The sequence below is a fragment of the Ochotona curzoniae genome, unplaced genomic scaffold, assembly GCF_017591425.1.
Source record: "Ochotona curzoniae isolate NIBS_2020 unplaced genomic scaffold, NIBS_Ocur_1.0 contig_2754, whole genome shotgun sequence".
Taxonomy (NCBI): Eukaryota; Metazoa; Chordata; class Mammalia; order Lagomorpha; family Ochotonidae; genus Ochotona; species Ochotona curzoniae.
Window position 1 is genome coordinate 18,162,403 of NW_024465582.1, and position 26,632 is coordinate 18,189,034.

General features: G+C 42.9%; 1 protein-coding gene across 2 annotated transcripts in view; it reads right to left on the bottom strand.

Moving 5' to 3' along the window:
- The window catches only part of RICTOR (RPTOR independent companion of MTOR complex 2), a 102,110-nt gene that overhangs the window by 66,083 nt on the left and 9,395 nt on the right, over nt 1–26,632 (bottom strand). For both annotated transcript variants that reach the window (XM_040977480.1, XM_040977481.1), the window contains exon 3: nt 3,544–3,641. In XM_040977480.1, the coding sequence (XP_040833414.1) occupies nt 3,544–3,641 (98 nt within the window). The remainder of the gene's footprint in view (nt 1–3,543; nt 3,642–26,632) is intronic.

Here is a 26,632-nt window from a genome sequence, read left to right on the forward strand (position 1 = left end):
ACTGAATTAGCAACTCTGCCACTTTCAAATAAATAATTTATATCTCTAAAGGTTTATTTTTATTGTAAAGTCAGTTATACAGAGAGGAGGAGAGGAGGAGAGGAAGCTCTTCTGTCCGTTGATTCACTCCCCAAGTGGCCGCGACGGCCAGAGCTGCGCCAATCCGAAAGTCAGGAACTTCCTCTGGGTCTCCCACATGGGTAAATGGTCCCAAGGCTTTGGGCCGTCCTCGACTGCTTTCCCAGGCCACAAGCAGGGAGCTGGATGGGAAGTGGGGCTGCCAGAATTAGAACCAGCGCCCATGTAGAATCCCAGCATGTAAAAGGTGAGGACTTTGGCCGCTAGGCTGCCTCGCTGGGCCCAATATATTTTTTTGAAGGACAATGGTAGCCGTGGGGACAGTAGCTACAGCTGCCATCAAGTGAAGAAGTTACTGAAATACTACAGGAGAAAATCAGGCAAAGACAGAAACAAACAGAAAAAGAGATAGAGAAACTGACCCTAACCCCCCCAACAATCCACGCCCCCCTGGCAAAAAAAAAAAAAAAGACAGAAATGAAGGAAAGTTAGAGAAGGGGAAGGAGAACTGTCCAATACATTCTTAGAAGTGAAGATTTCGGAACATGAGCTCTTAAGCTGTTGCTTGAGAGTCCATATCCCATTGAGGGCTGCTTCGGATCACCTCGGCCCGACTGGCATGCTCCAAACAGTAACGGACAATGGCTGAAGTACCTGAATGCCTGGCGACAGGCAGGGGATCTTGCGGCAGACCTGGAAGCAATTCTGGACTCCTGGCTCTGGTCTGTCTGACCCAGCCCTGACCACTGCGGCATTGTGTGGAGCGAAACAGCAAATCAAAGATCGATCGATCTCTCTCCTCCTTCCGATCCCCCCTCACCCATCTTTCAAATGAAGACAAACTGGGAGTCAGGGGCACTTATTTCAGGGCTGCCACTGTGGAACACACCAAGTTAAACTGCCACTGGTGACAGTGGAATCCCGTATGAGCCCCCATTTGAGTCCTGGCTGCCTGCTGATGTGCCTGGGGCAGTGTTTCGTGCCACCCGTGTGGGAGACCCAGCAGGAATTCCAGGCTCCTGGCTTCAGCATGGCCCCCTCTCCATCGTTATAGCCATTTGGAGACTGAACCAGTATATGGAAAATCTTTGCCTCCTTTTCTTTCTGTAACTCTATATTTTAAATAAACCTTCCGGAAAAAAACACTTAATGAAAGGAACACTTAAATCACTCCATGCTTTTCTTAAAGATTTATTTATTTCTGTTGGAAAATCAGATTTACAGAGAGCAGAAGAGAAAGAAAGATCTTCCATCTGGGCCTGGCACCGTAGCCTAGCAGCTAAAGTCCTTGCCTTGCACATGCCATGATCCCATATGGGCACCAGTTCAAATCCCACTGGCCCTGCTTCCCTTCCAGCTCCCCAGGTATCTCACAGCGGTGCAAACAACCAAGGACCTGGGGCATCCTCTGCTGCTCTCCCAAGTCATAAGCAGGGAGCTGGACGGGAAGTGGAGCAGCTGGGACACGAACCAGCATCCTTATGGGATGCCAGCATCACAGGCAGAGGACTGGCCTACCATAAAAGCCCCAATCTGAACACTTGCATACATAATACTGCAATGCTCCCAAGCTTCAAACTAAAGAAACATACACACACCCCTAACGCTGAACAGAGCAAGCTAGCTATATTCCTGGCACATTACTATGCTGAAATCATTTTGCAACATAGTGACTGTCTACTCAACTCCTTGTAGTTCTAGAAGATAAAATCAAATCCAAGCCACAAGTCATTTACTAACCAAAGAATCAAATGGAAGGATTAAAACAGCGCTGTTCAAGCTTGAATTACACTTAGATTTACCTCAGAATCATTACTAAGCTGAATTCTGACTCAACATGAGACCTAAAATACTGCACTTTCAAACAAGCTCCAAGGTGACCAACAGTGCTAGGTTACGCACTGCACAAAAACATACAATTATTCCCAAATTTACATTCAGGATGCTAACAAGAAACAGGGGAGACCTCCATCCCAGGGCTGGGCATTTGGCCCGAATCCTCTGTAGCTTTCTACTGGGGCATAGCCCTGGAGGCAGCGCTGATGGCTTACACGGCGGGGCCTCCTACCACAGAACTGGGACTGAGGGCCCAGCACCTGGACTGTCAGAACAACCCACCCAGCCACTGTGGGCACTTGGAGAATACAGCATTGAAAGGAACAGAAATCACTCTTTCTCCACCTTTCCAATAAGAATGACTCAAAAATGATCCCACACAATCTATTTTGTTTTGCCTTTAGGGTATCACTCAAAATATCTCCTACGCCATCGACATTTTAACATTCACAAGCTATATCAACTGAAAAAAAAAATTAGCCTTCTGGGGCCCAGTGCGGTAGCCTCATGGCTAAAGTCCTCACCTTGCATGTGCTGGGATACCATACGGGTATCAGTTTGGGCACGAGATGCTCAACTTCCCTTCCAGCTCCCTGCTTGTGGCCTGGGGAAGCAGAAGAGGATGGCCCAAGGCCTTGGGACCCCGTACCTGGGTGGGAGACCCAGAGGAAGCTGTTGGTTCCTGGCTTCAGATGGGTTCAACTCCAGCTGTTGCAGCCATGTGGGGTGTGAACCAGTGGATGAAAGATCCTCCTCTCTGTCTCTCCTTCTCTCTGTAAATCTGACTTTCCAATAAAAATAAATAAACCTACCAAAAAAAATGATCTTCTAGAGAGATTCCCTCAATTTTCAGTCCCACTTCCAGTTTCTTTGGATCAGCCACATCCTGTGATTTCATGGGCCACATGTTCCCCTCCCCGACCTGGAATTACTTACAGACAAGACAGACAGACACACACACACACACACACACACACACACACACACACACAGATATGTTGCTGCTTCTCTAAGTTGGCTACTTGGCATTACAGGACTTAAAAACGTACCAATTCACATAGAATACTAAGAATTTTTAACTTACTACACATATTTGCCTCTCCCCCAATTTTTCTTGGGCACTAATCTAGATCTGGATTATATAATGGGAATACTGAAGCAAGAAATGTGAAAAAAAATCAATTCTCTGAGAACTGTCATTGCATCTATATAATCCAACACACATAGGTGCTTAGGTACAAATTGTGACTTCTACAATAACAAGTAAAATGCGCGGCGGGCGGAGGGAGCACAGCACCACGGGCAAGAACTGTCAGTGATTCTTTCTTTTCAGAACCCATCAAATTTTCCGCATCTATATAATATTTCCATTATTCATATGCTTTTTAGAAATAAATCTATGAGATACAGACAAAAGCACTACTACCAATGAGTGAAAAAATATGAATTCTGGGGAGGGTGGGGGGGAAATCCCAGTGCATAGAACACTGTCACATAATGCAATACAATTAATAAAAAAAAAAAAAGAAAAAGTATGAATTCCCTTTTAGTGACAATCAAGAAACATCTATTAAATATGGTAAAGAACAAAAATCATTGCAGGAAACATTCATGAAGACTGTTACTTACCTTAGTAAAGTTATTTAGATGACCTAGCTTTCTCATATTTGATACTCCTTGTAATTTGGACACATTTTGGAGAATCTCTCTTAAGTTATCAGAAGGTTCTAAAAGGAAAAACAAGAGAATTTAACCTAATTTTTAAGAGTATTTTCCAAATCAAACACACAAAATGCACAAACACAACTTCACGATGCTGGCTTTTGGTTTATAGTCGTAACTTTTAGTGCACCCAGTCCTTGCAACTGAGCTGACTGCAGAGTCTGTGGATAGGCGGAGCTGGAGGAGGCAAGCCTAAGACACCCATGCCCCAAGTTACAGTGCTGGGGTTCAGAGCCAAGCCGCCCTCCCGCCGGCAGCACCCCACTCGTGTGGACCCTGTGAGGCGGCAGAACGTTCCAGGGACTGCACTCCTGCCACCCACAAGGCAGGCCTGGCCCGATCCAGCTCCAGGTCGCGTCATGTGGGAACCTGAAGAGCACATCCACGTGCTCACTCTCTAGCTCTTGGCCTTTCAAATTAAATCACATTTTGGCCTAGCAGTTAGGATGCCTCTGTGCCTGCCAGGTTCCAGGTTCAGCTACTGGTTCTGGCTCCTCACTGCAGCTCCCTGCTGCCAGTGGAGACCTTGGTAGGCCACATCAGCAGTGACTCAAGGAGCTGGGTTCCTGCCACCCATGTCAACGTCCTGGATTGAGTTCCCTTTTTATCTGGTAAATGATCCAGAACATGGAAGCCCAGTAGATAATCCATCTGCTCTCAAATAACAGAAGTTCACGTGGATGACTCATCCAAACACCTTCACATCTCTGCCAATACCAATGAAACAACTCTGTATCAACATTACACATGTCACATTGTTTACTGGAGGTAAGTCCCAAAAACACCTGGGAACAGAACTGCTTAACATCATCGGCAGGCCTGGCACCATAGCAGAGTGGCTAAAGTCCTCGCCTTGCATGCACTGGGATCCCATATAGGTGTTGGTTCTAATCCCAGCGGCCCCACTTCCCATCCAGCTCCCTGCTTGTGGCCTAGGAAAGCAGAGAAGGATGGCCCAAAGCCTTGGGACCATTTACTGGCGTGGGAGACCCAGAAGAGACCCCTGGCTCCTGGCTTCAGATGGGCTCAGTTGTGGCTGTTGTGGCCACTTGGAGAGTGGATCTTCATGTCTCTCCTCCTCTTTATCTCTGACTTTCTCATAATAATAATTAAAAACAAGATAATCCAACACACATAGGTACTTAGGTACAAAGCACAAACTTCACAAAATTTTATGAAAATAATAAGCCAATGAATCCTGAAAGTTTAACTAATGCACAATCACCAAGCACAAGAAACAAGGAAAACTGGAACATGGCCCATTAAAAGCAACTTGCTCAAAATCATTGAGAACAATTTAAAATCACCCAGAATTTTTTTAAAAGACAAATTATATAAAGAAGACAATGGAGATCTTGTCAGCTAGAAGGTAAAAGAAGACAGAGTAAGCGGTAGCATCTTCAAAGGAGTGCAAGGAAAATACAGCTAAAAACACTGGAAACCACGCTTAGTTCACTTGCTTCAGAAAAACAGGCGCTCGGCCAGAGGTGCCCTTGCAGGCAGCAGTGCGCTGAGCTCTGCAACTGAACAGTGTCAACTTCCTTAAACTGCAACAAGCTATTCTTCTATTATATTCCCTGTATCCTATTTGCTTTAGATAAAACAATAACACAACCTTAAAAAAGAAAACTCATCATGTTGCTGATATTTTTAAGAGCCATTAACGACTTCCTCAGGAATGTTTCCCTTAACCCAAACTCAAGGAGCTGTGTTCAATTAGCGCTTTCCTAAGCGAACGACCCTTACACTGCGCTGGCTCCTTACACCTAGTTCCCATCTCACCACGAAGGATACTAGTTAGCACAGCTGCTTCCAATCATTCATCTGATTTTACAGCAAATCTTATTAGATAATAAGTATTTTCAATGCAAATTAATTTCAACTTTAAGTGGCTTGGAATATGACTTTGTAACTAGTGAATGCGTGGCGCTATCACAAGAGTGGAATTAAAACAGCCCGTTAGGGAACAAGATCAGATTCCACACAGGAAAGTATGGGGGTAGGTGTCGTTGCACCGCGAGTTAGGCCAGAAGCCTGTGTCCCTGTCACCGAGTCCAGGCCTTCACTGTCAATCCAGCTTCTTGCTAATGTGCCGGAAAGCAGCAGAGGACAGCCTGGTACTTCCTGCCTCTCTCCTGGAAGACCCACACGGAATTCTCGTCCCTCAGCCTCCACCTGGGCCCACCTGGCTGTCGCAGGCATTTGGGGAGTCAAACAGTGGAGGAAATATTTCTCTCTTGCTCATTTGTTGTCACTCTGCCTCTCAGATATACAAACTTTTTTTTTTAAAGAAGATATTTTAGGACCTAGAATAATTTCCAAAGTCAAGGTAAAGAATCAAATACAGTGTGATATTTACTTAATAAAAATGTAGCATTTAACTTTTTCCATCGATTAATCAGCATAATCAAGTACGAAAAAAAAAAGCCTTACTAAAGTGAAAATATGGCTATTATTATCTAAAGACAGCAGACTAACAATTATGATTAATTTGAAAGGATATTTTCCTCACAGAGGCTTGCAGATTTTAAATTACTACTGATTTCTAAATACAAAGTGACTATAGAGGTTTTAGAAAATCAGAATCTTGTTTTAAAATGTACCAGCTCATTTACTCAAGCATCACTGAAAGCCTACTGTCATCATCGAACGCTGCAGTTCTTAGAACACAGCACTGGGTAAGGCATCTCCCTCTCCTCAGTACCTCACGTGGGAAGAAAAATCAAGACAGCAAACCCATGCGAAAAAATCACTTAAACTGACAGATACTGGTGACCAAAACTGAGTCCAACATTTACCTAATGAAGATGTTGTCAACCCAAATCAAAATGCACCTCCTTTCTTCCCCGTTTCACACCTTAGTTTTTCTTATATAATACAGAGGACCCCAAAATATGCAAGTATTTCAAAATTTCTTCATACTAGAGTTGCAGAAAAACAAACAAACAAAAAATCACAAATATTGTTACTGCCCAGATGAATTTAAAACAGAACTAGGACCATTTCAGAAAGTGAAATGCGGTCTAACGTTCGTATGCTACAAGGCTGCTACAGGGAACTTGGAACTTGAAATCCCACAGTGAGAAATGCCTAGTTCCTTAGGTGCTAGACCAGGAAAGTCGGCAAACTTTCTGTAAAGGAACAGATAAAAACATGCCTAGGACTTTGCAAGCTGTGAAGGTCTCTGTTATAACTACTCAACTGTTGTTATACAAGCAGGCAATTACTAAACACATAAATGAAATACTTCAATGTGGCTGTAAGTTTTAGCTTGGGCTACTAAAGTAAAGTGTCACAGGCTGAGTAATTAACACACAGCAAACACTTACTGCTCATGGTTCTTAAACCTACATGTCCAAAGTCAGGGGATGTGTTTGGGTTACAGACTGTCAACTCCTTTTGGCATCCTCAGGAAAGCTCCCTGAAACCCGTCGGAAAGGGCGCACCTTCCCCTCAGGATGGGGAGAAGTCTCACTCTCATGTCGCTATTATCTCCCAAAGTCCCTGTCCCCTAACATCAATATATTGGGAGTCACAGTTCCCACAAATGTATTGTGTAATGACACCCTCATCCACTGCACTACTGCAATGAAACAAGTCTTGGCTTGTTTGTCAATCCCCACACTAAGAAGTCAGAACTTAGTGGGGAGGAAGCCACCATCAATGAAGACTTTAGATGAGGGCAGGGGCTTGCTGAGTGAGGAAGGCTGCAGGAAGCCGGCTGTGGTGGCCAACAATGTAACAGAAAGCAAGCACTGGCCCAGGACGACAGCACAGTGGCTAAATCCTCGCCTTGCAAGCTCCAGGATCCCATATGGGCAATGGATTGTATTCCAGCTGCTCCACTTTGATCCCATCCAGCTCCCTGCTTGTGGACTGGGAAAGCAGTCGAGGATGGCCCAAAGCCTTGGGACCCTGCACCCACGTGGGAGACCCAGAGGAGACTCCAGGCTCCAGATCAGTCCAGCTCTGGCCATTGTGGCCACTTGGGGAGTGAAGCAGCAGACAAAAGATCTTTCTCTCCTTCTCTCTCTAAATCTGCCTTTCCAATAAAAATAAAAATAAATATTACAAAAACAAAAGGAAGCACAATACAAAAGAATTACAGTAGCTCTTTTCCTCTTATTGTGCAGCTCATAAATCCTATGTGTCCCTGTTGCGTCTCTAGGGAAGTAATGAAAAAAAGTTAGCTCCCACCACCCAGCACTTCGGTGTCTGGGGTCACAGAGCTGAGTGCACTTGATATAACCATCTTTAGGGGGCTCTGTCCTTCCATTCGGAAGCTGCCTACTGTGTGACAGTGCTCTTTATTGTTGGTTTTGCTTTAATGGATAGGGTTAATTTAAAAGATTTATTTATTTTTATTGCAAAGTCAGATATATATAGAGAGGAGGAGAGACAGAGAGGAAGATCTTCCATCTGTTGATTCACTCCCCAAGTGGCCACAACAGCTGGAGCTGAGCTGATCTGAAGTGAAGTGCCAGGAGCAGGAGCCAGCAGCCAGGAGCCTCTTCCCAAAGCTTTGGGCTGTCCTCAACTGCTTTCCCAGGCCACAAACAAGGAGCTGGATGGGAAGCAGGGCCACTGGGACACGAACCGGTGCCCGTATAGTATCCTGGCACATTCAAGGCAAGGAATTTAGCCACAAGGGTATGGCACCAGGCCTTATTGTTGTTTTTCAACAGAAGAGTTAAAAAAGATAATGTATTATTCTTACATACTAACTATTGTTATCAGGAAACTATGATTAAGAAAAACAAAACACAGATTTAGAAGAAAACCCAGAATGTCAAGAAACATGCGTGTTTTTTTTCCCATTATGCTAACACTGCGGCCTCCCAGGATCTGCACCATAAGGAAACTGGAGCGGAAACAGAAGGCGGACACTGTGCTGTGAGCCTGGGAGCAGGTGTCCTAACCACCGCACAACAAGCCCTGCACTGTGACAAGCTGACATACATCTTTCCACCAGAGGAATTACAACAGCACCCAGGATGTTTGGAATCAGGGAGCAATTCAGACTTGGGAGCTTTACATTAGCACTTCTCAATCTATGCCAGCAACTCTAAATATATACTTATTCATTCTTTTTAGTAATATAACTTTACACAGAGAGGTACAGCACGTTGCACTTCCACACGTGATGGCCACATCCCCTTTCAGAGTGCCGGGGATGTGCCCACCCAATCCAGCCTTCTCCTGCTGCACCTGTGAGGCAGCAGGTGCTCAGTAGCTGACCTACACAGAATCTCAGGCTGCTGGCTTCAGTCTGGACCAGCCCCAGCTGCTGGGGGCATTTGAAGAGCAAACCAAATGGATAAAACATCTCACTTTTTCTTCCTCTTTCTTACACACACACACACACACACACACACACACACACACACACACACACACACTCACAGTTACTTCAAAGAGTTCATGGAAAATGGAGTCAAATAACTTGGATGCAAAAATATTTCTGAACTCATGCAATTTTCCTATACATATTTTCTATGCATTTTCTGAAGACACTTCATTTGTAAACATGTGAAAATACTGAACTTTAAAATGGTTTCTATATATTGCTTTGTAGCAATACAATTAACTGTACCAGTAATTTCCTGACTTCTTCTTTCATTACTTTGAGTGTCATACAAACCGTATTGTACTATCTGTGTATACTCAGTTAAGCCCTACAATGTCCCCTGCTTTCACTCCAAAATAAGACAATACAAACTAGGTAATAACTGGACATGAACAGAAATTCTATTAAGGCTTTTAAGCTCCATGAATTCAGGCAAAGATAACACAGTTCTCACAACTCTATCCGAGGGTCTATTACCTTCTCTGCCACATAAATTTGCAAGAATTCTTCTTCCATGCTTAAAAGTAAACATTCAGGTGACCAGAGTTTTTTCGTTGAGACAGTATTTTTAATATACACTACAGTCAAAGGATTAATGGTGCAACTAAATAGTTCAACAAAGCAAAAAATAAAAAGGCCTTAGTTCAGCAAGAAAATAGGCTAGCACTACAGATAATTAAATGGAACGATGTTCAACTTCACTTATATAAATTCTAAAATAGAGTGTTCAGGAGTTGAGTGATGCTAACAATACCCAGAAGGAAAGGAGTTAGTGACCTAGCATTGTGGTATAGTCGGTGAAGCCACTGAAAACAGTGCCAGCATCCTATATGGGCACTGGTTCAAGCCCTACCTGCTCCACTTCCAATCCAGTTCCCTGATAATGTGCCTGGAAAGCAGCAGAAGATGGGCTAAGAGCTTGGTTCCCTGCATCCAAGTAGAAGACCCAAAAAAGCTTCTGGCTTTGGACTGGCCCAGGTCTGGCCATTGCAATTACCTGAGAAGTAAACTAGTGGATGTAACATCTGTCTCCCTTCTTTTTCTCTGTAAATTCTGACTAACAAACAAACAAACAAACAAAACCCCACGGGGCCAGCACTGTGGTACAGTTGGCTAAGCCTCTGCCTACAGCATGCATCTCCCCAATGGGTGATGGTTCCTGTCCCACCTGCTCCCTGCTTATGTCCTGGGAAAACAGCAGAGTATGGCTCAAGTCCTTGAGCCCCTGATCTCACATAGGAGACACAGAAGAGGCTCCAGTCTCCTGGCTTTGAACAGGCCTCGCTCCGGCCAATTGGGGAGCAAACTAGTGAAGGGAAGATCTATCTGTCTCTCCTCTCTGGGTAACTGCCTTGCAAGTAAAAATAAAACAAATATCTTTTAAAATACCATTAATTATTTTTAAAAAGTAAAAACCATAAACCTTAAAAAAGGAAAGGCATTCAACAAATGCTTTCTAAGCATCAACCATCTACCTAGTGATGTACTAATTCAAGTAAACACTACTTCTTAAGCAAAGCAGCAATAAAACAGAAAAAAGGGAGAGGAAAGAACTGTAAGAGTACAGTGAGAGACAAGGTAACAGAACAGGCATCACGGACCTACGGAATTATAGTTCCTCACATTATTGCTATTTCTCAATGCTCCACTAACAACAACAACAACAAAGTTTTATATGCCTGTAAGTTCTGATTAAAATAATCTGCAAGACGCTTTGTTGAAGAGCTGGATTCAAAGAAAACCCTAAAGTAAACGTTTCTACATCTCCACTCATCTTCTCCACACACAGCAACAGTTATTACGGTTAACTTGATAACAGCCTTGAAGAGTCCAGGAAAAGCAAAGGCATTTGGGCAACGTCTGAATCATTACTGATCTTTTAAATCCTTTTCCAACTTACGGGAAAATTTCTCCTCAAAAATTATCCTTGGCTGTTTTTCTCTCCCTGATCTCCTGCCTTCAATGAGTCAACAAGTTGAGTTACTTTGTCTTTTCAAATATTCCCAACACGTATTCCTTCTTTTTATTTCACCAACCTTCACCACATTTCAACTGCTCTGAAGGATTCATTCCTTGGCCTGGAGTATCTCCCCTTCGTTCCTGTAATCCCTCCGAATTGCAAGATTAACCGTAAATCATAACTTGTCATCTTACCTGACTCCAAAAATTTCAAAGATGAATTTGGGAATGGCAGCATCGCTGCACAACTTGTACTGCAATTTACTTGTGGATACATAACCGGAAATGCTAAGGAAGAAATGGTGAATACACACAAGAAATACTTTAAAAAATTAAACAGCATTAATTTGACATGTAACTAATTACATATTGAATGCTATCTGTGGATATTTTAAGAAGGCATAAATGCTGCCAGCATATGGAAATGTCTGTAACTGATACTACATTTGCAAAGGCCAGAAGCAAAACCATCTCCCCTTGCAGCAAAGACAGTAGGAATACACCTCTCTCCCTTATCCAGGGGTCCAGAAGGAGAGGAAAGACTGTTGCAAACAATCTAATGTTTTCTGAAATTCTAACAGTTATTAATTTCAGAAAGTTATAAAATTTAGAAGCAAAAAAATCTATACAAAAGATAGCTAGTACTCCTGGGCCCCTTCAAGATCCTGAAAAGATACTTGCAATGTAGGTAAACTCAAACTTGCCAGGAGAGCCAGCTCTGTGTTAGCCACAGTAGAACAACTGTCTTACACCACTGCCAAAATCTAACCCTTGACTACTGTTATCTATTTGTGCTGGCAAAATGATCTAGGCTGGAGAGTAAGTATTCTTTCCCTCAAACACTGAGGACAATCATGTTTCCTCTCAAGCAACTGGAGCAGGTAGAATCTTTAAAAAAAAAAAAAATCTACTATTTGAAAGGCAGAGTGACAGAAAGGGAAAGACAAAAGAGTTCCACCATCTACTAGTTCCCCTAAGAATGACCACACGGCCGGGCTGGGCCAGGCCAGAATCAGCAGCCTGGTAATGCACACGGGTCTCCTCCCACCTAAGTGGCAAGGGCCCAGGTCATTGTACCATCTTCTGCTGCTTTCATGAGGCACGTAAGCAGGGAGTTAGTGCCCATAAGGGAAGCCAGTGCCACAGGCAGAGGGTTAACTTGCAGAACCACCATGTTAGTCCCCCATGTTCCTGTTTTCATAAATGAGGCTCAGGGACACTGCTGTCTAAAGTCATACAAGTATCAGCAGTAGTAATGACACTGGAAGCTCAGCAGCAGGACTCCCAGTGCACCCTTCATTCTTTCCTATGCAGAACATTACAGTCTACAACACGTTCTGCCTATCCTAACAGTGTGTGCCTTCCCCAGCCCTAGCAGTCTATAACTGCACATTATCTGGTTGATTATTTGATGTTTATCCCATCGCATTCACCATTTCTCATGGATCTTCGGTCTTTCATTAGTTGTCTCTTTCATATCTTAAAAATAATGCTTTGGGGCCCGGCGCGGTGGCGCAAGTGGTTAAAGGTCCTCGCCTTGCACGCCCGGGATCCCATATGGGCGCCGGGTTCTAATCCCGGCAGCCCCGCTTCCCTTCCAGCTCCCTGCCTGTGGCCTGGGAAAGCAGCAGAGGACAGCCCAAAGCATTGGGAACCCTGCACCCGCGTGGGAGACCCGGAAGAGGCTCCTGGCTTCGGATCGGCATAGTATCGGCCCGTTGCGCTCACTTGGGGAGTGAATCATCGGAAGGAAGATCTTCCTCTCTGTCTCTCCTCTCTGTATATCCGCCTTTCCAATGAAAAAATAATAATAATAATAATAATAATAAATCTTTAAAAAAAAATAATGCTTTGGCCTGCTTCTTATTCTGAGACATTATTTCTTTCCTTCACCCAACATCTACTGAATTTCATTTATTTTTCTGTGTTTATTCTTTTAAAATGTGGTTATTTGAAAGAGAGCAAGACAGAAAAATAGAGCCTCCCTGTGCACTCCCCTAACACCCGTCATGGTCAGGAAGGGGCCAGGCCAAAGACAGAAACAAGAACTCAGGTTCAGGCCTCCCGGACGGGTGGCAGGAATCCAATCAGTGAGTGCAAATTAAAAGCCTGCTTTGTAAGTTGGACAAAGTTAAGCAAACCATATTACTCCAAAATAGTCAGCTATCAAAGAACTTAACCATAACAAAGAATTTTTCTACCACTTCAGAATAAAAATCTTTGGTGTTTAGGATAAAAAATACAAATGGAAAGAAAAGACACTAAACTCTCAAAAAAAACTACCTGGTCCCTAAAGGTGTTCCTCCGGACAACCAACATGGGAAGTGCCTAGGAGCATGTAAGAAATAAAGAATATTCAACTCACCCCCACATAAATCTGTTTAATATGACTCATTAAAACAAGGTCCCCATGTGGTTCATTTGCACACTTGGGCAGAAAAAGAAAACATAGCCACCTGACCTAATTACTTATCCTTAAAAAAGGTTAATTTGCAGGGGCCAGTGCAGTGGCTTAACACGCTAATCCTCCCACTGTGGCACCAACAGCCCCCATGCGTGCCAGTACATGTCCCAGCCGCTCCACTTCCTGCTCCAGCTCCCCGCTAGTGGCCTGGAAAAGCAATGGAGGAAAAGTCCTTGGGTCACTGCACCCACAAGGGAGATGTGGAGGAGGTTCCCGAATTCAGGTTCGGACCAGCCCAGCTCTGACCATGGACGCCATCTAAAGAGTGAACCAGCAGCTAGAAGAACTGCCTCTCCCTCTCTCTCTCTGACTTTCCCAGTTAAACCAATAAATCAAACAAAACAAAAGGCAAGTCTACCTGCGAACTGACCCTTGATTGGCATATGGGAACTTGACTCTTGGGAGAGTTCTATTCATACAAAGCACATGCTTTACACTGACTGCTTGCCTCCTTTCTGTGAGCTGAGGACGCCATCACCTGCCTGGTAGATGGCCTGCTTGACAAACCCTCCCTGAAAACCTCATGGCTGAACCTCCAAGCTCACTCCCTGGCAGACAGCACTTCACGTGCTTTCACAGTCCAATGCTTGAGGGAAGCAGGCATGTCCTGTGTTCTCCAAAGAACAAAGACCCCAGAATTTTGCACTTGGTTTCCCCCAGATTTTGCTCGCCATGCATCTTTTCCTTATGCTGATTTCCCTTCATAGTCTTCTGCCATGAGTAATCATGGTGACGGGGGAGGGGGGGGGATTATGATAATGTGTTCTTTGGGACCTCAAACACAACACTGCTGTTTCAGAAACTCTGCTTTGGAAATCCCACTTTTAGAGCTTAGAATCATTACATGAGGAGTTTGGTCTAACCTGACCCAGAGCCAGAAAGGAGTCCATTACATGCTAAGTCAGGATCTTAGCAAAGATGACATCCTAAGAGAAAAGGTGAATTAGAACACTCATCCAACAGAGGCAGACCGATTCAGCAATGGGTAAAGCTGGGGCTCTGAAATAAAAACGGGGCTGTGGAACACATACCCTTTTGTGTGCTTCAAAAAAACATCAACATGAGAATTTAGTCTATACTTCTCCCAGGCAGTAAACAGACAAATTCAACCAGCAGTGTCTCCCACCGCACCTCTCACCAGCCCCAGTATCCACACACCCAACTAGGGAAGCACCATAGCTCGAGTCACCTAGTAAACACCAGTAATCAACCAAAACCCACAAACTCAGAAGGATACAGCAAAATGAGCCATGACAAACAAACACTAAATATCTAAAAGGACCTTAAGTATCAGGACCATCCAATAATGAAAACAATGAAATAATTAGCAAACTTGTTGCATAAAAGGCAACACCATGGCACTAAAGACCTTGAAAGCCACACAGTCCACTTCAGCTACTTAAAGGCAGCACCAAAGCAGTCATACATACACGAACTTAACCACTGACCAATCAAATCCTAGTTACAATGTAACAGGAAGTCAGAGTTACAAGCCACAACTTAGAGGGAAGAGGGCCAAAAATACAAGCATCAAGAGGACAATTTAAAAAAATGTTTTTTTCAAGATTCAATGAGGGGGCCAGCACTGTGGCTTAGTGTGTAAAGCTACCACCTGAGGCATCATGTGCCCATTGAAGCCCCAACCTCTCCATTTCCAATCTCTCACTAATAATGGCCTGGGAAAAGCAGCAGCAGATGGCCCAACTGCAGGGGCCCCTGCTCTCAAATTGGGGACCCCAAAGAAGCCTCAGTCACTGCAGCTATTGGGGACAAAACCTGTGTGTTTCCCCACTGAGGTCACTGGGATAGTGTGTGCATGTGTGCGTGTGTGTGTGTGTGTGTGTGTGCGTCTGCTTTTCAAACAAATCTTTTTATTATTATTTAAACTTAGCAGTTTATATTATTCAAGCAAGATATTACAAAACTTTGTCCATTTTAGGATAATCAGTGTGTGTGTGTGTGTGTGTGTGTGTGTGTGTGTAAGACTCTGCTTTTCAAGAAAATAAAATAAATCTTAAAAAAAAAAAAAAAGTTCCAGAAGAATTTCAAAAGCAATACTGCAGGGTTGGGCATAATGGATCAGTGGCTAAATCCTCCCCTTGCACATGCCAGGATCCCATAAAGGCACTTGTTTGTATCCCAACTGCTCCACTTCCTTTCCAGCTCCCTGCTGTGGCCTGGGAAAGCAGTCCAGGAGGGCCCAAAGCCTTGGGCCCCTGCACCTGTGGGAGATCCAGAGGAAGTCCCTGACTCCTGACTTTGGATCAACTCAGCTCTGACTGTTGCAGCCACTTGGAGAGTGAAGTAGTAGATGGAGATCTTTTTCTGTCTCTCCTTCTCTCTGTAAATCTGCCTTTTCCAATAAAAACAAACAAATCTTAAAAAAAAAAAAAGAAAGAAAGAAAGAAAGAAAGAAAAAGAAATACTGTAGTTGAAACAATTCAGTAGGAGGGATAAAAACCTAGCCAAAGAATCAATGCGGTAAATGATACATTTGAAGGTTAAGTTATACAGAACTGAGCCCCTCGGGAAAAGAGACGCTGTACACCCAGGTATTTAAAAAGAAACATAATGAGTGTCCACCACACATCTAATAACTTCCTCAAGGAGATAACAACAGAAGAGAGGAGAGATGTAATATTCAAAAATATAAGAATGGAGGATTATTTTGGAATTATTCAAAGATGCCAAGTACTTAAAACCAGAATGTTCAAAAAATTCACATATTATGCAAACTATTTAGACAAAACAGAAATTGTTAGTATAGACAGAAAACAAATTATCTATAAATAAAAGCATTTTAACGGAGCTTTTTTCGCCTCATATTAAAAAAATAAAAACAGTGTTATTCTGCTTAATGTAGATAATCAGGAGAATGTGAACCTTAACTACTAGCTAATGTCAAGAATTTGCTATAGGGGCCAGCATCATAGCCTAATGGGTGCGTCAAGCTGCCTGCCTGCACACTGAGCTCCTGGCTTCCCACCAGACCAGCTGTTGTGGCCATCTGAGGAGTAAATCAGCGGATGGAAGATCTGTGTAAACTCAAATAAAGAAACTCTTTAGAAACAAAAGTGGGGAGGGGGCAGGAGGAGGAGGGAATGGTTTACTGTTTGTTTAGTGTATGAATGGCCTGTGGCTGCAGATTTAAGCAATCCTTTTCCTTTCAAAATACATATGAATGAATTTGCAAATGGAAAGAACATAACCTGGGACCTGCCTTCTACTTATCCCTAAAAACATGAAAGGATCCACCAATGAAGTAAGACTGCCCCATCTTTTTGCAAAGCTTGCTGTACACTAAGGGATATGTGAGGGTTAACTATACCTTTTTCTCGAATTTGCTCTATTTGCTTGTTGACACTTGAGATGAAGATTTTCAAAGACCACCGGTAGTCCTTACACACTGCTACCGTGAAGGAAAGACGCACAGACGGGCAGACACTCTCTGGCTATGCTAACCCCACGCTTACTCACCCAGCGATGGGACACAGAGAAACTCACACATAAACGCCAGGATTCGTCTCCAAGACTGCGCGTAAAACCAGTGTTTACAATGGCAAGAAACCACAAAAAATCACAATGTCTGTGATCAAAAGAAAGATGAGTAACTATCATTTATAGACTCACACTTTCCTGAACGCTCACCTAAGCATTTCCCCAACATTGCACTGGGGTCTTGGAACAAATTTTCTCGTTTAACATTTACATTAATCTTAACATACACATTTTTTAGCCCTTCCCATAAATAAAACTTGGACTCGGAAAGTTAAGCAGCATGTCTAATACTTGCTTTCAAAATATGGAATAAGAATTTGAAACCAGATATGACTTACAGGAATAAAGGTGTAAACTGCTAATTTCTAAAGCAAAATAGGATTTTGCTTAAAAACCAAAATTGACTTAAGAACATATTGTCTCAGTATATGAAAGCAAACTAAAGCTAAACCAGACCTGTGCAAATTAAACGGGTAAGGTCTGAAAAACTAAGATTTTTTTTTTCATAATTTGCAGTTCTTATTTGTGTATGCCAAGCACAATAAAGTCAGTTGGAAGAAAACAACTAGCTTATCTCAAGTTGTTCTCTGAACGCCATCAAAATGCCAAAGCTGATCTAACTTCCTTTTTTTAAAAAAAAATTATTTATTTTTATTGGAAAGGCAGATATACAGAGAGAGAGGGAAAGACAGAAAAATCTTCTGTCCCTTGGTTCAATCCCAAATCCCCAATTAGCCCCAATGGCCAGAGCTGAGCTGATCTGAAGCCTGGAGCCAGGAGCTGCTTCTTGGTCTCCCGCATGGGTGCAGGGTTCCAAGCTTTGGGTCGTCCTTGACTGCTTTCCCAGGCCACAAGCAGAGAGCTGGAGAGGAAATGGAACAGTTGGGACCGGCACCCATATGGGATTCCCAGCAGTTTCAAGGTGGGGACTTTAGCCACTAGGCTACTGCGCAGGTCTCAGCTGGTCTAACTCTTACAGAGATCTCTTCTGTAGAACACCTTCTCACACTGAGTGCTCTGGAAAGTTACTGCTAACTCTGGCTCAGCTTGAGCAGTCAGACTCCACACCACCGACCATCCACCACAATGCTGTACAACCAACCCATAATGCCATTTTCTGGTGCAAGCCTTAATACCACAGAGGTCGGGCCAAGGGATAAATGTTAAGTACCAGCATCAGTTAAGAAATGCAGCCACGCTACCTCCAGGCATTAAACTCACACACAGACAACAGGATTCAACTGCTTAGATCACACTCCAGCATTTGCATCTAACAAATATTTCTTGTTAAAGTCAAATCATTAGTCAAATTTTCCCTAAACTTTTTCAAATTTATGTCAGGCTCTTTTAACGCCCCTGATGAGGGGATGCCCCTCGCCAGTAACGCTTTCTCTGAGAAATACTAACAGTTAAAAAGAACTAGTTAAATCATCTTTATTTATTGGTTAAAAGTGCAAAACATCCCTTCATTAAGAAAACAACACGCAGACATTCAATAATACTTCCTGTAATTGATTAACCATAAATACTTGTTAGTTTTGGCAAACAAGCTGAAACTCCAGCATAAGCTTCTGCCACAGCAGCAACCAAGTATTGGCCATTGTCGATTTTTTTATTTTACTTTCCCAAATTTGTAACTGTATTTATGCCATAATCTCTTTTTAAAAAATCAGGACATTGCTTGGCACATAAAATTAAGCAATACTTATTAAATGAATAAACGTTCATCCACAGAAAAGTAAGAATAACTTTTGTAGTCGCAATAATTGGGCTGAAAATCAAAATGCTGAGAACAGACTACAGAGATACATTCACTTTTAAAATGGAGAACACAAAAAGTACGTAAAGATGAGAAATGAAAGAATTTCCCCAAAATTTGCATATAAGCCATTCATTGTGTTTAAGTTTCAAGAAAGAAAAATCAATTCTAAAACACTCCAAGCCCACGTATCTTGGTGTTAGGCAGAAGAGCAGTGGTATAAAGGGAAAGATTCTCATGAGAAAATGGTAAAAGTTTGTCGATTTTCACTTAGATTTTCTCTTTTGTCTACACCTACAATGCCATGATGCATTTAATTAGCAAAATGTTACACTTGCAAGGGTTACTAAAGGTCTCCCCTGCTGTAATAATAGGGGGGAAACAGTGGGAGGGGAAGTTGGGGGAAATTGACTAGGGAGAAAGTGGGATATTCCTATATACCTACAAAAGTCTATCATGGAAAAAAATAAATTTAGAAAAATAATTTTTACTCAGAATAAAGAATTAAGAAAGCATTACAAACCAATGTAACAATAACTTGACCCATTCTTACACTGTCTGTATTTCTCATACTCCAAGGATAGATTTAACATCTAAATGGAAACATCAGAGCATCTGGAGCAGAAACTAAGACTCCACATGGGGGAATGCAGCTTAACCGCTGCCTGAGAGCTACTGCTGCCAGTCCCGCTGTTTCACTTCCAATCTAGCTCCCTATTCATCGTTCTCTCTCCCTTTCTTTCCCTTTCAAATAAGTAAAATAATACTTAAAATTTATTTTATTTACTTAGAAGTGTAAGAGAGACAAAAGAGACAGAGACCTTCCATTGGCTGATTGACTCCCCAAATGGCCATAGTGCCAGAGCTGGGCCAGCTGGAAGCCAGGAGTTTCTGCCGGGTCTCCCATGTGGGTGCAAGGGTCCAAGCACTTGGGCCCCCTCTTTTGCTTTCCCAGGTGCATTAGTAGAGAACTGGATCAGAAGTGCACCAGGCAGGAAGCAGTGCCCATACAGGATGCCAGTGTAAGTATTTCAGAGATAAAATCATTACTGTCAGGCTACAAACTTGACCTGTAGAATAAGGACAAGCAAAGAGGTTAGAACGTCTCTTGAGTATCCTATTTGGCCCAATTAAAGTAGTATTCTGAACCCAGAAGGGAAATAATGAAAGCTTCTTAGATTAATTTAGTACGTTTAAAGTAGTAACTCCGATGTACCTAAGCTCTATGGTGAAGATGCTGAATAAGAATTGAAAATTTGAAAACTTAATTAAAACACAATTTTAACTCATTTTTACAATCAACAAATATTTATCCAGCACATACAATGTATTGGGGGTCCCAGGCACCAAGAATGGTATGGTGAATACAACACTTAACATGCTAATGAGTCAATAAGCACACACTATTACATTAGTAGTGACAAGCACTGGGAAAGAAAAAGCCAATTCAGAAGAATGGGAAATGAGGGTGATTACAGCGAGTAGGATGGCCGGAGATGGCCTCACTGATGGAGATATTTGACAGAGTTAAATAAAGTCAGGGATTCAGTCACACAAATATTATAGGGAATATAATCCAGACAGAATACAGTAGGCTACAGAGTCCCTGCACATAAAGCAGGATTAAAAATGACCAACAAGAAGTCATTTCACCAAATATGGTGAGTAAGGAAATGAAAATTATCATGGAGACAGCCAGGGACTAAATGATACTTGCAACCAAATAGCACACAGGAGTAGTCTGCTGAAAGCAACATTTTTAAAAAAGATTTATTTATTGATTGATTTTTATTGCAAAGTCAAATATACAAAGAGGAGGAGAGACAGGAAGATCTGCCGTCCAATGATTCACTCCCCAAGTGAGCACAATGGCCAATGCTATGCTGATCCGAAGCCAGGATCCAGGAACTTCTTCCGGGTATCCCACACAGATGCAGGGTCCCAAGGCTTTGGGCTGCCCTTGACTGCTTTCCCAGGCCACAAGCAGGGAGCTGGATGGGAAGTGGAGCTGCTGGGATTAAACCGGCACCCATATGGGATCCTGGCACGTGCAAGGCAAGGACTTTAGCCACTAGGCCACCATACCAGGCCCGAAAGCAACATTCTGTCATGCATACACAACATTTAGCATTGAATAGAGTGCCAAGAATAGAGCAGGTGCTCATGTATTCTTTCTAGTGAATATTCTAATGGATTGATTTCCCTGATTAAAAAACATTTTTTGAGTATATGTTTTTGAAAGACAGATGGGTAGAATTTACACCTATTGTTTTACTCCCCAAAGCCCACTCAAATCCAATCAGGATTTGGGTGAAGCCCAAGCCAACAGCCAGAACTCAATTCAGTACCATCATGGGCAGCAAGGACCAAAGTACCTGAGCCCTCACCCAGTCCTTTCCAGGTGTGCATTAGTGCATTAGCAGGAAGCAGAAGTGACGTTAGAATCAGGGATGCCAGGTGCCTCACGTAGAATCTTAACAGCTGTGCCAAACACTCAACCTACAAGTCCCCCAATCTGATGCCAATGTGGAGGTGATTATTTCTCAAGCTCCAATTCTAAAGACAAGCCAAACAGTTCTTTTTGTATTTTATGCAATACTAACAAAAGTCCAGTTACATTTCCATTTCACAGTACAAAAAAAAAAAAAAAAACCTATGAAATTTGGGAATAATCACTGCAATCTGGAGGCCGGGACAGCAATCCCCTAGTCACCAGGTCTGTTTATTCCCAGAGGGCTGGGCTGTCAGAGGCAGCGCTGCTTAGTAATCCCACAAAGACTAGCTCAGTGGGTAGGTTCCTGTTCTCAACACACAACACTTGAACTCGGGCATTTGGAGAACGAACCAGCAGGTGGAAGGTATGTTACTCCATCTCTCTATTCGAATAAAATGAAAATAAATTTATTTTTTAAAAAATACTTGCAATCTAAAGTGACAGCTGAAAGAAATGAAACAAGAATTAAAACAGGACCAATGTGTTGGCTCAATTGGCTCATCTTCCATCTCCAACCATCAGCATCCAATATAAGAACAGCTTCATGTCCTAGCAGCCCCACTTCCCTTCCAGCTCCCTGCTGTGGCCTGGGAAAGCAGTCAAGGACGGCCCAAAGCCATGGGACCCTGCACCCGTGTGGGAGACCCAAAAGAAGCTCTCGGCTGCTGGCTTTGGATCAGCTCAGCTCCAGCCATTGCAACCTTTTGGGGAGTAAAGCTGTGGATGAAAGATCTTTGTCTCTCCTCTCTGTAAATCTGCCTTTCCAATAAAACAGATAAACCTTTAAAAAATTTTAAGAGAACAGCACATGTTACATAGGGTCATAAAACATTGTCTTCCCTTACTCCAAGAAAAAAACTCAATACTCATAATGTAGATGCTAGTCATACAGACAAAATTATACTGGAAAAGCAATACAAATTAGCCCAAGTACTGGGGCCCCTGCTACCTAAGCAGGAGACCTGGATGGAGTTCCAGGCTCCTGGACTCAACCTGGAGCAGTCATGGCTATTTGAGGAGTGACCAGCAGTGACCTGCCTCTTAATTTAAAAAACTTCAGCAAGCCTGGCATTGTGGTGCAGCAAATAAAGCCATTGCCTTCAATGCCAGCATCCCACATGAGCACCAGTTCGAGGCCTGGCTACTCCACTTTAGACCCAGCTCTCTGCTGTGCAGCTAGGCAAGCAGAAGAAAACAATCCCAGTGCTTGGGACCCCGCACCCACACAGGAGAGTCAGAAGACACAGCTGGCTCCGGGATTTGGTCCGACCCAGTCCCAGCCATTTGGGAAGTGAACCAGATGATAGATGATCTTCCTTCCCAACACCCACAACTTGCCTTCAAAGAAATAAATCTTTTTTAAAAAAAGTTAAACTTTTCTAAAAAGGAAATAACAGTTCTAAAAATTAATTTACCAAAAAGTTTAAAATGTACATTTTAGGGGGCCAGCACTGTGGCACAGTGGGTAAAGTTGCTGCCTGAGCCTGCAACTCTAGTGGGCATGAGCTTGTGAATTCTGACTGCCCGCTTCCAATTCAACTCCTTGCCAGTAGTGAGGGACAAGCAGGGGAAGACGGCCCAAACGTTTGGGTCCCTTGTATACCCACATGAGAGCCTGAGAAGCAGCTCCCACCGGTCACCTCACCTGGCCCAGGACTGACCACTGCAGGCACCTGGGGAATAAACTAGCAGACTAAAGCTCCGTCACTCCCTTTCTCTTTGCAACCTTCAATTAAACAAAAAATTTTTTTTCAATTTACATTTCTGATCTCAGTTAATAACTTCCTTACTGACGGTTCTGAATCAATACTCTAACACAGAACACTCATTTAGTCACAGTATCATTTATCTTCTCTGTTCAACACTGTTTTGGAAAGATTATAAAAAGTGCACAGAAATCAGCAGCATTTCAGAACTATCCACGCCACTTGGACAGACCCCTCGGAATATGTGCACACTGAGACTCTGCATTGATGTGAGGTGGCGGTTCCTCATCCCTCGGTACTGGGACGTGTGGGAAGTCGTGAGTGGTTTCCCCCTTCGTCTCTCCTCTTCCCCCAGGAACAACAATAAATAGCAATTTTGGAAGCAGTGAGTCCAACCAATTTTCCCTAAATCTCAATCCTTCCCACCCTGATCAACCATGTAATCATTATTACAAAATAAAATTTTTAAAAAAATGCCCATATCCGAGTCCCTGGGTTCGGTTCCTGGTCCTGGCTCCCTAGGCCAACTTTCTGTCAAGGCACATCATAGGAGGCAACAGGTGATGGTTAAAGGAGATGAGTGCCAGCAGCTTTGTGGGGTACCTAGATTCCCAACTCCCAGCTCCACTCCTGGGCCCAGCCCTGGCCAATGTGGGGCATCCTGGAAGTGACCAGCGGACGGGAGCTTCGGTCCACCTCTCTGCCCCACGTACAGGTGACGGCATCAATACAGGAGGAAAGGCTAAGACTCACCCATAACACACAGCAGGATGAGAGTGATCACATTTACTACAGCTGTAAACATCAGTAAACAATGAGACTCATCTTAAGAGAACCAGCACCAACTAGAGACACTTTTACTACATTTTCTGCTAACCTACCAGTTAACACAGCTGCTCTATAAAGTAATCACTCTAAATGACCTAGTCGTGGCAATCATCTGGTACTGAACATTCCTGTGTAGAACGGGAGGGCAAAGAAAAAAGTAGCTTTCCCCAGTACGTTTTAAAATGAACATGATGTCTAGAAACACATAATCTCCTCAAATCCATGCATATTCAGATACCCTTAAGTTGAATATTTAGTGACAACAGATTTCTTCTCAATCACACATTTTCTCCTGTGGACTTTTACTCAATACAATTACTGATGTATATGTAACTTCCAGACAGGATCAAATTCAGCTCCCTGCTAATGTGCCTAGGCAAGCTGCAGAAGGTGGCCTACATGGTTGGATCTAGACATCCACATGGGAGACGCCAATGAGGCTCCTGACGCCCAGCTTCAGCACCTGGCCCAGCACCAGTCGTCACAGCCATCTGGGAAGTAAACCAGCAGATGGAATAGATCTCTTTCCCTACCCCTGTAACTCTCCCTTTGAAATAAATAAACCTTTAAAAAAAAAAGTTATATAATGAAAAGCAACTTCCATACTTCAAAATATTAAAAAAAATTTTTTTTCCAGGTTTTATTGTCAAGAGAAAGTCTAGCAGACCCTTCCCTCATGGAAGCTGGCCCTGGACCACTTCCACATGGGAGGGGACTACATGAGGAAAATACCCTAAAATTTCTAAATCATATTTCCCCCCCCTTTTAAGAACAAATAATTTGCAAATAACTTCTCTTTATAAAGGAAAACACCAATGTATTACTCAAAGCAAAGTTGAAACATGGACACGAAGCATTAACATCTTCCACAAGAAAGGAGAAAAGTTTTGAACATTCTTTTTAAAACCTAAGGTGATTTTATATTCAAGCCATTCTAACTGAAAAAGTTAACTCATTCAACAGTGTCATTTAAATAAATGATATACAGAAACTAATGACATAAGAATCTTGCATCAAATTTTGTCACTAAAGTAATAATTTTATAAAAATATGGCCCTAATCATATGGCCATAAGTCATATTAAATAAGCAAAACAGGAAGCGGCTATTGATGTCCAAGCATCCTATTATGATTGTATACTAAAATCACATGTGACAGATACGGTTAAAGTCTAAAATGCAAATGAAGAGTTCCATAATATTTCACTTGCCACCCAGCATTCCCTCCCCACGCAGCTCCACGGTTGCAGCTCATCAGCCAGGGCATGCACTTCCAGCCCCTGAAACACTCCTCCCTTCATTATTTGTTTGCTTGTTTGTTTTCCTTGATAAGAGGAGGTGGTGATGGTAATAGAGCAAATGTTAGAGAATACATCATAGAACTGATGGAAAGATCAGGGCAATTAAAAGTTCCAGCGCGTGAGGAAGGACCAATATTTACAGAAATTACGAATACTTTCTTTGATTTACTTATTTATGTATTTGAAAGTCAGACTTACAGGGGGAAATGGAGAAGCATAGACAAGATTAATTCTTCAAATCTAGGTTCACTCCCCGAGAAGGCCACAACAGCCTGGGCTGGGCCAGGCTGAAAGCAGGGGCTGCAAGAGCTATTCAGGTCTCCCTTTTGGGCGGAACATCTTCTGCTGTTTTTCCCAGGCCATTTTAGCAGTGAGCTGGATTGGAAGTAGAGCAGCTGGGACTGAACCAGTGTCCATACAGGATGCTAATGTCACAGTCATGGGCTGTATCTGCCAGGCCACATGCCAGTCCCAACAATACTATTTAAAGATGTGACTTACAGCACTGGCGTCCTGCGACAGCTGGTTAAGCCATTGCCCGAGATGCCAACATTCCTTGTGAGTACTCACTCAAGTCTCTACTGTTCTGCCTAATTCCAGCTCCCTAAGGCACCTGGGACGCAGAGGAAGATGGCCCAAGTCCTTGGGCCCCTGCCACCCACTGGATGAGGAGCCTGGGATGGAGTTCTGGGCTCCTGCCTTCCGACTGCTCCCACTCCTCCAACCAGTGCAAGCATCTGAGGAGTTGTCAGTGATGGAAGATCTCAGTCTCTCCTTTCCTGTAACTCTGCCCTTCCAATAATGTAAAACTACTGGACCAAAATAAGTATGTGCACATATCTAAAATAGTTACACTTTATCTGGCAAGCAATTTTGTTTTTCAGTAACTACTCATAAATCAACAATCGTCTGTTTATAATTTCTGTGTTTCTTCACTTTCTAGTCATTGTAAGAAACACATAAAGTTACAATGGATACAAAGGAAAGGTTATTAAAATCAACGCAAATTCCAACTCAAGTTTTGTTTCCCTGCTCTAATATAGCAATAACGTTCTCCCTTAAACACTATTTATCCTCTACCCAAGACACTAGAGGGTTGCGCTGGGATGTCTGGGTTCATTACTGAAACATTCTATGTATTTTAGGTTCATCTTAATTTCAAATATCCTGCCCCACTGTTAGGCTACATGTTTAACAAAGATATCACACATTCCACATGCAGTCAGTCTGTATTTCCAGACTACATACAGAAATGAATTTGATAAATTACCCTCCATTAACAATATTAATGAGCTGCACAGTCACGTACCTCAGAGCAAGGAAGAAAAAAATCATTTGTCCAGGGGTTTAGAATGCCGGCATTTACATGTTTACAGTCACAAGGGCACAACCGTTCCACATCTTGTCTCAGTTCTCTCAATCCAATTCAGCATTGCCAAGTGTCAGAAGGACGCAAGAGTGAAATATAATTGGTCTTCGCTAGTTAAGACATTTACAGAGGAAAAACTTCCTATCAGCTTTTTATAAACATCCTAACACTCTAACTTACCAGGAATACAGTTTCAAAATTACGATTTTTAGGATGCTGGTCTGGAGTTCTCAAGCCATGAAAACGTTACCCTTTCGTGAAGGTCTTAGCAG